At 50.2% G+C, this 14,825-nt stretch overlaps 1 protein-coding gene across 1 annotated transcript in view; it reads right to left on the bottom strand.

Moving 5' to 3' along the window:
- Positions 1 to 14,825, bottom strand: part of LOC142859631 (uncharacterized protein C16orf96 homolog) — a 48,186-nt gene that overhangs the window by 4,407 nt on the left and 28,954 nt on the right. Inside the window, exons 2-13 of the mRNA XM_075989846.1 lie at positions 14,387 to 14,491; positions 12,254 to 12,334; positions 12,003 to 12,089; positions 11,649 to 11,921; positions 10,559 to 11,465; positions 9,260 to 9,345; positions 8,847 to 8,957; positions 6,649 to 6,723; positions 5,414 to 5,578; positions 3,422 to 3,540; positions 2,915 to 2,977; positions 952 to 1,044 (exon numbers count right to left, since the gene is read on the bottom strand). Coding sequence (XP_075845961.1) covers positions 952 to 1,044; positions 2,915 to 2,977; positions 3,422 to 3,540; positions 5,414 to 5,578; positions 6,649 to 6,723; positions 8,847 to 8,957; positions 9,260 to 9,345; positions 10,559 to 11,465; positions 11,649 to 11,921; positions 12,003 to 12,089; positions 12,254 to 12,334; positions 14,387 to 14,491 — 2,165 coding nt within the window. The remainder of the gene's footprint in view (positions 1 to 951; positions 1,045 to 2,914; positions 2,978 to 3,421; positions 3,541 to 5,413; positions 5,579 to 6,648; positions 6,724 to 8,846; positions 8,958 to 9,259; positions 9,346 to 10,558; positions 11,466 to 11,648; positions 11,922 to 12,002; positions 12,090 to 12,253; positions 12,335 to 14,386; positions 14,492 to 14,825) is intronic.

Genomic DNA, 14,825 nt, shown 5'->3' with positions numbered 1-14,825 from the left:
AGAGGAGCCCTGCACAGGCCCCAAAGAAGTTGGGTGGTACAGCAGGCAGGCCTGGAGCTTGGTCAGTAAATACAGACATGGACAATTCTAGGAGAGAAATCGCCCACACTCCCTTCTCAGCAGACAGGGGTTTAGGTGAGCCACACAAGTTATTCATCCTTCCCCTTGCAGTGATTAATGCTCAGCTGTTCATTCCCCCGCCCCTGTCCCACGCCTGGCCAGAAGCTCACACGGACTGGGCCCTGGAGGGACCCCCTGGCACCCAAGAATGAGGGAAATGAAGATGAGGTCCAGGTAGCCAGCTAGGTTGAGGGAGGAAAATGATGGCAGGTAAGGCCCCAGACACTCCCTAGCTGTGGTGTGGTCGTGGGCTGGTCACATTGTCTCAGCTATGAAGTGCGGTGAAATTGTAGTACATTTCCAAAGGAAGCCATATGACCCAACAAGACCTCAGCAAGGGCTCCCAGAGGCTCCTCAATTACCCACAGGAAGCAAGCATGTTAGTTAATACTATATTCCAAGGATTATAAGACCTAACAAGGAGCCCGCCCATCTCCACCCTCCCCCCATTCGTTCAGCTGGAGGTTGAACCCAGGGCCTGTGCATGCTAGACAAACTGTCACTGAGCTATATCCCCGGCCTTGGCCTTGTTCTGTTTCTTTTGAGGCAAGGTTTCACTCTGTAGCCTAGGAAGACCTTAAGATCCTTTTACCTCCGTCTCCTGAGTGGCTAGCACAATATGCCTCCATTACAAGACCCTCCTGAGTTCAGCCCACAGCAGATGCCAAATACAGATGTTGGCTCCTCTCCTCTCCTGCCCTCTGTGTACTTATCAGTCACACCACAACCCCAGATGGGCATCCCGGGACCTCTTTGGCTCTTGCATTGAAGGAAAGTCTGTTGGCAGGGGTCTTGGGCCTCCCTGGGAATGGGGGTGGGCATGGCCCTCACCTTATCAGCTGCCGTTGCAGATACTCGAAGCTGTTGGCACTGGCTGGCCTCACTTGTGACAGCCCACAGGTGTTGCGGATGGTGATGAGCTGTCTGTGGAGGCAGAGGGGACCAGGGCTGTGGGAGGTGCAATGCCCAGCAGAGGGCTCCAGGCTCCCAGGCCTGGAGAGAGGAAGCCTAGGACTTTCAGGCAGCTCACAGCCTGAAGCCCAAGTCCAAAGCTTGCAGCTGACAGTTGGGGGAAGATACAAACACCGTTCAGAATCTAAAGTGAAAACCAAGCCAGAGGCGGTGATGCACACGTGTAATCCCAACATTTGGCAGTCTGAAGCAGGAGGAAAACAAGTTCAAAGTCAGCCTATACTTTTAGGACATACTTCATTCAAGGCTAAGGCTACCTTGGACCTGTGTGTGTGTGTGTGTGCCTTTCTCCAGTATTAAGTAAAGAAATAAATAAATAGTAGTCAAAAACCAAAGGAGGGAAATCCTAGAGATTTGTCACAGATAAGGGTTTGCCAGGAGCTATGGGCACAAGGAGGGGGACACACTGCTTGGAAGGGCCATGGCAAAGGACTCAGGTACACATGGGGTCTGCACATCCCGGACACACCAACTGTGGGAGCTCTCTTCAAGTGGCTAAGGTTATGTATGTCCATAATCCAAAACAGCCTTCTAGGGAGCTGGGCCCACTCCACCACTCCCTTTGTGCAACGGTCACACACATGCAGACATGTTTGTTCCCGTGCAGACGGTACGCTGCATTGAAACATGTTCAGTGAGGCATACTGATCTGCATGTTATAAAGTAAAGGAAGGCACAAAGAAGCAAGCTCCCTAATAGGGACAGACTCTGACATTCATATCCTTCCAATATTATGTCCATGTTTGTGTAATTTCTTTAAAGAAAGAGGGAAAATCACATGCATATGGTCTGATTTCCTTTATCATTTTTTCAAGTCATTAATATTCTTCCACAGCCATGCCATCCAGTATAGTAGCCAGAGGCTACAAGTGGCTAACAAAATTCAGATGAGATTTACCACCCAGATTCTTGGTCACATGTGCACAGTCATGATCATAGAGATCAGCAGCCCGGAACAGACTACCGTCTGGAGCATACGGAGTCACTATGTGACCCAGTGTCTCTCCCAACCATGGAGAACTGGCACTCAAACACACACCCGTGTTCACTAGTCACCTAGTCACACCAGCTTAGAGACATCCCAAATGCCCACCTGCTGGCGAATGGATACACAAAGGGCTTTCTGCCCTACAACTACACTCAGTTGTAACAAAGGAGCGAAGTGTTGATTTCTGCTACAATGTGGAGGAATCTCATTAAGCCCAGTCAGGAAGCCAGACACCAAAGGTCACATATTGTACAGTCCCATCTACAGAAAACATCTGGAAAAGACAAATCCAATGGCTTCCTGAGCTACAGGGAGGTGGCAATGAGAAGTGACTGCCAACGGGACAGGGGATAGATGCCTTTGGGGGAATAAGCATGGCGCTGGAATTGACCAGAGGCAACAACTGCAGAATTGCTGGCCACGGGACCCACGCCATTTACAATGATAACAAAGTAAGGGCAAGAAGCTGGAACTAAAGATGTGCACCCGAAATCGCATCACTGGGACGGTGACACAGGAGGATTGCAAGTTCTGAGGCCAGCCTGGACTACGTAGCAAGACTCTGTCTCCACAAAGATTAACGAAGTCAGAAATAACAAATCCCTGCTTTCCCTCAGCGATCCCTCTATCCTTTTCTTTTTCGTGTTTCTAACTTGGAGAGGTAAAGGTGAGAGAGATCTACTCCCCCTTCGAGGGAACCACTAAGGGAGGACAGTCTATGGTAGCTAGAGAATGGTGTGGAAGGATGTGTAGGTAGGTGTGTGCCTTTGCTTGAGCTCTGCAGAGCTGAGTCACGATGTGTATAGGAGAGCGCCCCCTGGTGGTGGTACTCACGGGCCGGTCATCATCTCTACTGGCCGGTCACAGGAGATGCACTTCACCCGCTCGAACAGTTTCCTGGAGGACAAGCAGGTCAGTAGTCAAGGATTAGCAGGTTCCAGGGCTTGGGGTGGGGTGAACTGAAGGTCCCCCAAATCCCTTTGTCAGTGCCTGAGGCCCCAGGACAGAGCGCTGTGGTTTCCCACCTCATACAGGCCCAGGAATCGCACATCAACCTCAGTTCCTGCACTAGTGAAGCCACCTTTGGAGGAGGGACATACAGGGCGCTTGATGGCAAGCCTCTCTGTCCGGGGACAGGGGTCACAGACCCTGACTCAGGCTGAGTTAGACCTGCCAATTCGGTGGGCCTATCCTTGTTTCCCTTCCCTCTCTGAGCCTTGGTTTCCTCATTTGATGGACGCTCTCTATTGTGTCACACCTTCCCTGACCCCTCCCCATGGCCACGGTCTAGAATTCTCGGCATCCGTCTCTTGGTCAGAATATCAGTATAAGCACCCTCACTTTTTAAAGCCTGCGGCACTGTCGGGATCGAATCTCAGGCCTTCTATCAGGAGCTTCCGAACGATCTTCCAGACCTCCTCTATGTCCTTCTTCAGGCTATTGAGGTCACTGTGGACTAGCTGCCAGTCACAGGGAAGAAAGAAGTCCCGCCAGTTAGCTGACCCCAGCAACCTGTAGAGTCCCACAAAGAATGAGATAAAGCAGCTCAAGACCCAGAAAAGGGAGAACCATTCAGTTCACGCCTTTGCGGGCGCTGTTGACATAGGGGACTTGCAAATAAGACTCCCAGCTCCTGTGTGGCCAGAGGCTGGAAAAATGTTTCTCTGGGTGAACTCTGTATCCTGACGTGGGTCACAAATATTTATGGAGGGTTTGCATATGAAGTGGACAATTGTTTTGTGTAGTCATAGAGTTATGTAACCATCACAATCAAATTTATTATTATTACTTTAAATTTTCTTTTAAGACAGGGTCTCTCCACAGAGCCCTGACTGTCCTGGAACTCGAACTCACAGATCCATCTGCCTCTTTGTCTGGGATTAAAGGGATTAAAGGCATGCGCCACTGTGCCCAGCAAACTTATTTATTTATGTTTGTTTTTGGAGACATGGTTTCTTTGTGTAGCCCTGGCCATCCTGAAACTTGCTCTGTAGACCAGGCTGGCCTCAAACTGGCATGTGCCACCATTGCCTGGCAATTTTTTATTTATTTATTTAATTATCTGAGCCAGTCCTCACTATGTAGCTGAGTCTGGCCTGGAAGTCACAATCTTCCCGCCTTAGCATCAGAAGAGCTGAAATGGCATCCTTACACTTCCACACCTGACTTCATAATTTATTTTAGAACATCTACATCATTCTCCCCCCCCCCCCCCAAAAAAACATTTTCATTTACCCCTATTTCCTCCCAAATCCCCAGCCCCTGGCAACCAATAACCTGCTCTCTCTCCTCAGGATTTGTCTGTCTGAATCCCTTTTCCTTTTCCCTATAAGACAGGGTCTTGCTAGATTACTTTGGCTGACCTCCAGACTCACTGTAGCCCAAGCTGGACTTGAACTTGTGAACCTCCTGAGTGCTCGGATTCCAGCTGTGCACCACACCACCCCCATCCCTGGGAACAGTGACTTATGTGTTAATTCCTACTCGAGTCACATTGTCAGTCCAGCTTTAGATTCATTCCGTTCCACTGAAGCAAGAGAAACACAGGCCAGCTGTTCTGCAGAATGCTATGGCATTGTGGCTTTGCAGTAATTTGTGTCCTTTCTTTGAGGAATTTGTCTCTGCAAAGACGGTGCCCCATCTGCTTGGCTCACTGCTCACCCAGCAAGGAGCATGAATGATGAATGGATCAATCTCCAGCTTACAGAAGGAAAGCTGAAGCCTGTTCGAGACACAAACCAAGAGTACCTGATTCTAAACGTGCCACGCGGTTAAAAGAGCCACGGAGCGCGCGGGACTGCCCGTCTGCATTCCCCAGGCGTGGCACACCGGGGCAGTCACTGAGATGAACAAATGACAGGCATGGTCCTTTCTGCAGGATTGGGGTGCTTGCACCTCCCCGAGAGTTCCCGAAGTCAGCCTCCGACATGGCTGCAGATACGGCTGGGACTCATTCCACCGGAGCTGTTTCCTCTTGCTCTGAACAGGGTCGACTTGAATAATAAAGAGGACGACGTGGAAATGATGGGAGTCTCATTGCACATTCTTTTTGTTGCCTTGGGTCACTTGGTGTGTGCGGTGGGGGAGTGGCTGCCATGTTGTGAGGCCCTTAAGTGGCCCCAAGGAGTCGGTGTAGGAGACACTGAAGTGCTTTGACCACAGTGGCTTCACCTGGCTCGTTCAGGTGGTACAATGGGAATGGCATACCTCACTCTGACTTGGGAAGTCATAGGTCCCGAGCCACCTAGTAAGCTGCTTCCAAGCTCCTAAAAAACCATCAACATTTGCTCCTTGAGGCTGTTAAGTTCTGGGGCAAATTGTTGCATAGCTCACCTTAGTGTTCAGGTCCTTCCTGAGGTGCTTCAGTGACTTCTTCCAGTCCCCCTCATAGGTCGTGATCTTCAAGAGCATGCTCTGAATCATCTCGTTCAGCTCCATCGCCGTCACCTCCAGGTCCACCCGGTTTGCCTTGCTTGCCAGGGCATCCCTGTCAGCTTTCTAGGCAGAGGGGGTTCAGGTCAGCAAGACCCCTGATCTCTAGGGCCAGCTTTTCTAGTTGAAGACCATGAATGTGTAACCTTGGCTTAAGTTCAGTGGTGGTGTCTACACTGGCTCAAACACAGCTGTGGGATCTGAGCCAAACAGGAAAGTTGACTGTGATTTTTATTTTATGTCTATTTTTTAAACACAGTCCCATGTACAACATGGGATACAGGCTGGCCTTGTAGCCCATGGTCAAGATGATCTTGAATTTCTGAGCCTTCTGCTTCCAGTGGTGAGGTTATGGGTTCACACCACTGTGCTGTGCTGAGGACTGACCCTAGGGCTTCATGCACACTAGGAAGGCACTCAGCCAACTGAGGGGCATCCATCCAAGGCCTGATGCCTGCTTCTTTGTCTTATTTTGTTTTTTTTTGAGACAGGTTCTCTCTAGTAGCCCTGGCTGTCCTGGAACTCACTATGTAGATCAGGCTGCCCTCGAACTCTGAGATACACCTGCTTCTGCCTCCCAAGTGCTGGCCTTAAAGGTGTGCACCACTACTGCCCAGTTATAATATATATATTGAGACAGGGTCTCTCTGAGAAACACTCCTGGCTGTCCTGGAACTCACTTTGTAGACCAGGCTAGCCTCGAACTCACTGAGATCTGTCTGCCTCTGCCTCCCAAGTGCTGAGATTAAAGGCATGCGCCACCATTACCCGGCTGATTTTTAAAATAATAATGTCACTAATCTCCAGTCATGGGAAAGAGGAGTGGATAGGTAACTTTTGAGGTCTCCCAGATTTCCTGAATGAATAGAAGCAGAGGGAATGCTAGCTGCTGCCTTTGCTGGGTGATTCCGACTCTGACTGGCAAATAAGAGGCAGGGGATGAACAGGGCGTGGGAGGCAGGAGAGTGTGAGAGGCAGGGGATGAACAGTGGGGGACAGGAGATGAACAGTGGGAGGTAGGGGATGAACAGTGGGGGGCAGGGGATGAACAGTGGGGGGCAGGGGATGAACAGTGGGGGGCAGGAGAGTGTGAGAGGCAGGGGATGAACAGTGGGGGGCAGGGGACCTCAGCTTACTTCTCTCAGCTCCTGGTCCATCGTAGTTTTGTCGGCTTTAATCTGATCCAGCCTTTGGATTTCAGCCTTGAGACTCTAAGGGCAAAGTATAGGCAGGTCAGCCTTTGCTGTGGCCTTGAGGGTCACATTTATTTTGTGCCTCCAACTTTGCCACGTGCTAGGAAGGGAACTGAGGCCATGTGGGTAAGGAGCAGATGGCTGGGTTAGAGCTCCTGTTTACAGGCAACTGGGACAGAAGAGAAGCCACAGAGACTAGGGACAAACTAGCCCTAGTCTCCCGTGTCACCAGAGGTCAATCCAAGGAAGCACAAGGCAGTGCTGGCTGTGCCGTTCCCTGGACATTTAATCCAGTCCACCTCATCTAAGCTGCAGTGGGGTCCCAGCATCCTGACGTCAGCAGGCCATACATCATGCCCGAGGATTAGAGGGGAAACCTTAACTCCCATCACCTAACTTCATGAACTCCCCTGTTGGTGCTGGCCTATCTCCACTTAATAAACACCCCTCAAGACTAGGCGGTGGTGGCACACATCTTGAATTCCAGCCCTCAAGAGGCAGAGGCAGAGGTAGGAGGATCTCGGTGAGTTCAAGGCCAGCCTGGTCTACAGAGCAAGTTCCAGGACAACAAGTGCTGTTACACAAAGAAACTCTGTCTCAAAACAAATAAACAAACAAACAAACAACGAATAAATAAATCCACCCGTGACAGGAGCAGCAGCTTGCCTGCTTGGGAAGCGCCTCCCTGGTCCCCAGAGGCTGGGGTCACTTTTCCTCCCAAGCCAAAGGGACTTCTTCTCTCCTTGCATCTGGTCTCCCTCACCCATCGGAAAAACTCCCAATTTAGCTGCCCAGATGAGAACTGCACTCCCAGCCTGCCTTGCATTTATATCTACTGGGATGTAAATGGAGGCCACGAGTGTGGTGAGCCTTCTTCACCCTTCGCCCTAGTTTCTAAGCAGTGGAATTTGGTTCTGGGCACGCTAGGCAAGCGCTTGCTGCCTCACACCCAGCTCCATTCTTCTTTTTTTTTTTTTTAGACAGGGTTTCTCTGTGGTTTTGGAGCCTGTCCTGGAACTAGCTCTTGTAGACCAGGCTGTTCTCGAACTCACAGAGATCCGCCTGCCTCTGCCTCCCAATTTCTGGGATTAAAGGCGTGCGCCACCATTGCCCGGCTCCTAGCTCCATTCTTAACCTTGCAGGAGGAAGAACTGGTTCAGGGGGAAAGTTATGAACATAACTATTGCTACAAGAAATCCTCTCACTAAAAAAAAGAAAAGAAATCCTCTTTTTCAAAAAAAAAAGAATAGAAGAAGAAGGCCAGGTAGTGGCGGTACACATCTTCAATCCCAGCACTCAGGAGGCAGAGGTAGGCATATAACCATGAGTTTGAGGCCAGCCTGGTCTACAAAGCAAGTTCCAGGACAAGTTCCAAAGCTACAGGCTATGGGGAAACAGTGTCTCAAAAGAAAAAAAAAAGAAAGAAAAAGGAAAAAGAAAGAAAGAAATCCTCTTATGCATACACTGATCTCTTTGACAAATGTCACTAAGCCTTAAATCTGTCCTACAAAGGCCCTCAAGGATACACACTGTCCAGGCCCTTTGTGTGTGGGATTTTAGGAAAGATTTATGTGTATGAATGTTTTACTTAAATGTTTGTATGGGCACCATGTACATGCCTGGTGCTCATGGAATCAAAAAGAGGGCACTGAATACCCTGGAACTGGAGTTAACAGGTAATTTTAAGCTGTCACAGGTGGGCTGGGAATGAAACCCAGGTCCTCTGCAAGAGTCACAGTGTTCTTAACCGCTGGACCGTCTCTCCAGTCCCTGGGATTTCTTTTTCTTTTTCTTTTCTTTTCTTTCTTTTTCCTTCCTTCCTTCGTTCGTTCCTTCCTTTCTTCCTTCCCTTTCTTTGTTTTTTCAAGACAGGGTTTCTCTGTATAGATTTGGGTGCCTTAGAACTCATTCTGTAGACTAAACTGGCCCCAAACTCAGAAATTTGCCTGCCTCTGCCTCCTGAGTGCTGGGATTAAAGGTGTGCGCCACCACCTGGGTGATTGAAGTGTACTTTGTGCAGAGTAAAATGTCGTCTGTTTCCCTTGCATTTAGTGGACCCCACTATAAACCATTTGGGGACGGTCTCATCATCCCAAGGAGGAATTCTCCTTGCCTCCCTCTTGGTCCTCAGACCTCCTAACCTTGTAGTCATCTATGCGAATCTGGAGCTTTTCCACCGCCCTGTCGAGCACCATGTAGTGACTCTTCATTGTCTCAATCTGGTGGCCCCAAACTCTCTCAAGTTCTTCTTCCTAAACGAGAGAGACAGTGACATCCAAGGCTCTGCTTCCGATGTTGCCAAAATAGGAGGGTCCTAAAGTCAGGAAGCGATATCAGGCCTGTGCACACCAGGCTGGCCTCTGCCGGCACATAAAACACTTATTGATGGGGGACAACAGAGCCACCTGCCCATGGACTCTGCATGGGTGCTGTTGATGCCACCCACTTGTGCAGGTCCCTTTCCAGCAACAACAGAGCTTGATTGGAAGGGTGCCAGTCAAAAGGCGGGTCCCTAACTCAAGGCAAGCCCCCATCTTCTGCCTAGGGCACTAACCTGTAGCCTGGCCTTCTGGAGGTTACAAATCTTCTCCTCCAGCACGCTTATTGTGTTGCCGATCTTCGCAGAGCCTCCAGTGTTAGCTGAAAGTAAAATGAGGGAGCCACCGCTAAGAGGAATGTCGGAGGGACATGACGCGAGAGCACCCACGCCTATGCTGTGTCCCAAAGAAATACAGTGAGCCTGGGGGGACTTGAAAAGGAGGGTAGATTTTCTGATACAGTTTCTACAAAAACTCACAAAAGAACATATGAACCAAGCATGGTGGCACATACCTTTAATCCCACCACTTAGGAAGCAGAGGCAGGCAGGTCAATCTCTGTGAGTTCAAAACCAGCCTGGTCTACATAGTGAGTTCCAGGACAGCCAGGGCTATTTCTCTCTTTTTTTTTTTAAATATTTATTTATTATGTATGCAATATTCTGTCTAGGCAGGCAGGTCAATCTCTGTGAGTTCAAAACCAGCCTGGTCTACATAGTGAGTTCCAGGACAGCCAGGGCTATTTCTCTCTTTTTTTTTTAAATATTTATTTATTATGTATGCAATATTCTGTCTGTATGCCTGAAGGCCAGAAGAGGGCGCCAGTCCTCTTTACAGATGGTTGTGAGCCACCTTGTGGTTGCTGGGAATTGAACTCAGGACCTTTGGAAGAGCAGGCAATGCTCTTAACCACTGAGCCATCTCTCCAGCCCGGCTATTTCTCAAAAAGAAGAAAAAGAAAAGAAGGAGGAGGAGGAGGAGGAGGAGGAGGAGGAGGAGGAGGGGGAGGGGGAGGGGGAGGGGGAGGAGGAGGAGGGGGAGGAGGAGGGGATGGAGAGATGGCTCAGCGGTTAAGAGCATTGCCTGCTCTTCCAAAGGTCCTGAGTTCAATTCCCAGCAACCACATGGTGGCTCACAACCATCTGTAATGAGGTCTGGTGCCCTCTTCTGGCCTGCAGGCGTACATGTATACAGAATATTATATACATAATAAATAAATATAAAAGAAGAAGAAGAAGAAGAAGAAGAAGAAGAAGAAGAAGAAGAAGAAGAAGAAGAAGAAGAAGAAGAAGAAGAAGAAGAAGAAGAAAGAAGAAGCTAAACATGGTGCTATATACTTGGAATTCCAGCACTCAGGGAATGGAGCGGGGGATGTTTACTATAAAAAGAGTAGATTATTAAGAGGCTAGTAGTGCTTAAGCCAAAGGGACAGGTGGCTAAAGTTTGAATGAAGATCTTGTTGAGGAAACCTAAGGAGCCAGACTACAGGGAGGGCCTGAGCCTCTGCTGCCCTCCCCGGGGTTGACCAGGCCTACCCAGGTAATTTAAGCGCTGGTGCAGGCTGGTCGACAGATGGGCAAACTCTTCTTTGAGGGAATGGTGCCTGGCAGGCATCTGGGCTATGTGGCCCATGGAGTACAGGACAGCCTTCTTCTTCTCCTCAGGGCTCTCAGCCTGCATGGCAGTTACCATGGCCTGGGACAGGACTGATTTGGGTGTCATGGGGTGAAGAAGTGATGATATGATCTCTTGAGGAAGGTCTTCTAGCTCATCGTCACTGAAGGGCATGAAGTCGGTGGCCCTACGGCTAGATCCTGCACCCAGGAAATCTGCAAAGGCCCCTAAAGGCCCACTCTCTGCCGCAGCTGAGGCTAAAGAAGCCATTTGGGCTGCAGGAACATCTTTGACTGCCTTGACCGCAGCTTTGGCTGCCTGGGCAGCTGTGTTTGCTGCCGATGCATAGGCTGCAGCAGTTGCTGCAGCTATCGCCACGATGGACTTCAGCTTCTTTAGGGCTGACGAAGGGCCCTTAGGGTGTGCTGCTTGAGTCATGTCTTTCTGGGATTCATCTTTGGTGGCCATGGCCTCATCTTTTGGGGCTCTCTCACGGGGGGCCCCATCTTTGTGGGTTCTGCGCTTGGGAGCTCCACCCTTGGTGACTCTGTGATGGTGCACCCTATCCTTGTGAGTCCCAACCTGGGGAGCCTCTTCCTTGGCAATCTCCTCCTGGGGAGCCCCTTCCTCGGGAACAGCATCCTGGGGAGCCCCATCTTTAGGGATCGCTTTCTGATACATTTTGACGTAGTCATATTCGGATTCATCCCCTCTTTCTTCAACATCTGAAAGTTGGCGGGCTCCTAGTTTAGGAATCTGGTGTCGTGGCCACATCTCAGGAGGCCATGGTGGTCCAGGTTCCATGCCTGGGAAAGGAGCCCTGTACATCTGACCCAGAGGGACAAATGGACCTGGGCTAGGCTGGGAGGTATGCATATCCCACATAGGCCAAGCATTAGCCCCAGGCCAGCCTCTTGGTGGTAAGGGCCATGCGCCTGGGGGAGCCAGTTCAGGTCTAGACCAAGCAGCTGGGATGAAACCAGCACCAGGTCTCCCACTAGGCCCTGGTACTTGTCCAGGTGCAATTATAGACCCGGCCTGAGACACGGAGACCTGAGCATACTCTACCCCCTGGGGGGCACTAAACTCAGCAGCCTGGGTGAAGGCATCCTCCTCAAGGACTCCCGCGTTTTCAAAATGCAGGATGGTCTGCAAAGGGGTGGCGCTGTGGGTAGGGTGTGAGACATCAGTCTGGCCGCCATCCTCAGCCGGCCCCAAGGTAGGTTCTGGAAGAGAGGTCATACTCTGCCACGTCTTGGACGGTTCCAGTTTCATCTGAGATTCCTGTAGGGGAAGGGGTCGAGTTGACCGTCTGGTTTCATGACCCCCTTGTTCCATTCCTCCTCCTCCTCTTCCTCCACTCACCGGACTGAACATGGCCTCATGGAGACCACTCCAGAGCACTATGTCCTCAGGTTGGGGGACAGCATGAACCTTGTTCTGGAGGGTAACCTGTGCGGTAGGGTGGAGAGGGAGTGTGAGCTAGGGTTGGGCTGCTGGGGGGGATGTTGTTAACATGAGTTCTTGCTCCCTGAAACCCTTTTCAGGCTGTGCTGTTCCCCACAACTATTCCAGCCCCAGAGCCTAGGGCAAGAAACAGAATCCCAGAATCTCACCACTTCCCGCTGCAGGGCACCCAACTTCCGGTTCTGTATTTTCAAGTCTTCACAGACAAGCTCCATTCTTTCTGGGTTCACCTGCCAGGAACCATAATCCAAGGCTGGGGAACAGGTTCTGGTCTCAGCCTGGCTGCTTCTCACCATATTAGGCAAGTGAGTTTGGAATGACAGGATTTTCCAAGCAAAGAAAATGGTTCCATAGATTAAAAAAAAAAAGTTTGGGAAGTGCTGGGCTAAACACCTTCAAAAATTTCTGAGCTTTTCAGAACATTGAAAGAGTAGAACATTAAGAATCTTAGCTGGGTAGTGCTGGCACAAACCTTTAATCCCAGCACTCAGGAGACAGAGGCAGGCAATCTCTATGAGTTCGAAGCCAGCCTTGTCTACTGAGTGAGTTCCAGGACAGTCAGGGCTACACAGAAAAGCCCTGTCTCAAACAAACAAACAAACAAAACACAACAAAACGAAACAAACAAAAGACTCTTGAAGAGGAGAGCTGGCAGCGTGACCCAGGTGGTGAAGTACTTGCCAAGCGTCTATGAGACCCAAGGATTATCCCCTGCGCTGCATAAAACCAAGAGAGACTAGACATGCAATCTTAGCACTGTGCTGTGGAGCGGGAGGCCCTAAGTCACTCTCTACTACCTATCGGGCCAGAGGCCAGGTGACTAGAGACCTGCTCCAGAGCAGGTAAAGGTGGAGCACAGCAATGACCGCGAGAGGTGGGCCAAGAAAGAGTTGTCGCTCAGATAGACTTGCCCCAAGGTGTCCTTTCTAGTTGTCCGGTCTGGTTTTGTGTGTCAACTCGACATGAGCTAGAGTCATCAGAGGAAGGAGAAAATGCCTCCTTGAGATCCAGCTGTAAGACATTTTCTCATTTCGTGATCAATGGGGAAGGCCCAGGCCACAGTGGGTGGTGTCTTCCCTGGGCTTCTGCTCCTAGGTTCTATAAGAAAGCAGACTGAACAAGCCATAGGGAACAAGCCAGTAGCAGCTCCCTTCCATGGCCTCTGCATCAGCTCCTGCCTCCAGGATCCTGCCCTGCTTGAGTGCCTGTCCTGCCTTCCTTTGGTGATGAACAGCAAGGCTGAAATGTAAGCCTAATAAACCCTTTCCTCCCCGGCTTGTTTTTTGGTCATGGTCTTTCATCACAGCAATAGAAACCCGAACAAAGACACTAGTGTTTCACGGTCCTGCTTCCTGACCCAGCTCCAGATCAGCCTGAGACTCAAATGCTACATTAAAACCACACTGTTTGGGGTCAGTGGCTCCACCTCGGCCACTTTGCTGGCCTGGAAGTGAAGACCTGGTTCCTGAATCCAGTTTGATTTCTTCGGCTGCGGTCTGGATGCTGCTGCCTCTTGCCCCAGGGATTCTGTGCTACTCTGTGGTTGGCTAGGCTGCGTTTAGGCTGGTGGATGGAGTTACATAAGAACTGTGTCTGTGCTGGCTCTTCCTGCTTTTTAGCGTGGAGTGTGCTTGCGATGAGGGGAAAGTTGGTGACACCGAGTTCCGGAGTTGCTAACTCTTGGACAACCTGAAACCTCCCAGCATTTACATGGTGGCTGACAACTGTCTGCATCTTCAGCTCTAGGGGATCTGACACCGTCTTCTGGCCTTTACAGGCACCAGACACACGTGGTACACAAGCCATGCAGGCAGGCAAAACACCCGTGCACATAAAATTCAAAAACAAACCAACCGTGTTTAAGCACTTAAGAAAGTAAAACAAGGGCTGGAGAGGTGGCTCAGGGGTTAAAAGCATTGACTGCTCTTCCAGAGGTCCATTCTCAACAACAACATGGTGGCTCACTACCATCTGTAGTGAAAGCTGGTGACCTCTTCTGGCCTGAAGCATATGTAGGCAGAAGACTGTACACATATTAAATAAATATATTTTTTTAAAAAGGAAGTAAAACAATAAATTCTATTGTTTATCCTAAGTCAAGATGAGCTGGTACCACAGGAGGTTCAGGACAGGGGACAGGAAAATGGCTGGGGAGAGTTAAACCCTTCTCTTCCCTTTATGGTCATGTTCCCTAAGGACAGGCCTAGAATTTTCCTTACTGCCCTAGCCCCTGGAGGTCTAACCAGCATGCCAAGTGAGGATAAGGGTAGAGGGATGGCTACCTTTTCAAATATGTACTTTATCTTGTCCACGTCCTTCTGGAGGGTTTCAACAGTGTTCTTGAGTAAATGGAGGTCGGTGAGCAGGTCCTGCAGAGTCTTCATGATCTGAAGAGGGGAAAGGGGGAAACCCTGGAATCGGCGTGAGGGCTAAATCACATCAGAAGTTCTCGGTGACAGCCATCTAAGGGATCCTCTTGGTTCTCAAAAGAATTATGATGAATGTACCCACAGATTAGCAAAGAACACGAAGATATCAGTGCTTCGAGGGCGTGCGGGTGCATATGTGCATGCGTGCGTGTGTGCGGGTACGTGCGTGTGTGCGTGCCTGTGTGCGTGCGTGCGTGTGTGTGTGTGTGTGTGTGTGTGTGTGTATGTGTGCATGCTTGTGTGTGTGATAGGAGCTGCGGGGCTGCATCCCCAGCACCCCGGCCGCCTGGCT

Source organism: Microtus pennsylvanicus, chromosome 11 (assembly GCF_037038515.1).
Source record: "Microtus pennsylvanicus isolate mMicPen1 chromosome 11, mMicPen1.hap1, whole genome shotgun sequence".
Classification (NCBI taxonomy): Eukaryota; Metazoa; Chordata; class Mammalia; order Rodentia; family Cricetidae; genus Microtus; species Microtus pennsylvanicus.
Note: the sequence above shows the minus strand (reverse complement) of the source record. Positions and strands in the feature narration are given on the sequence as shown.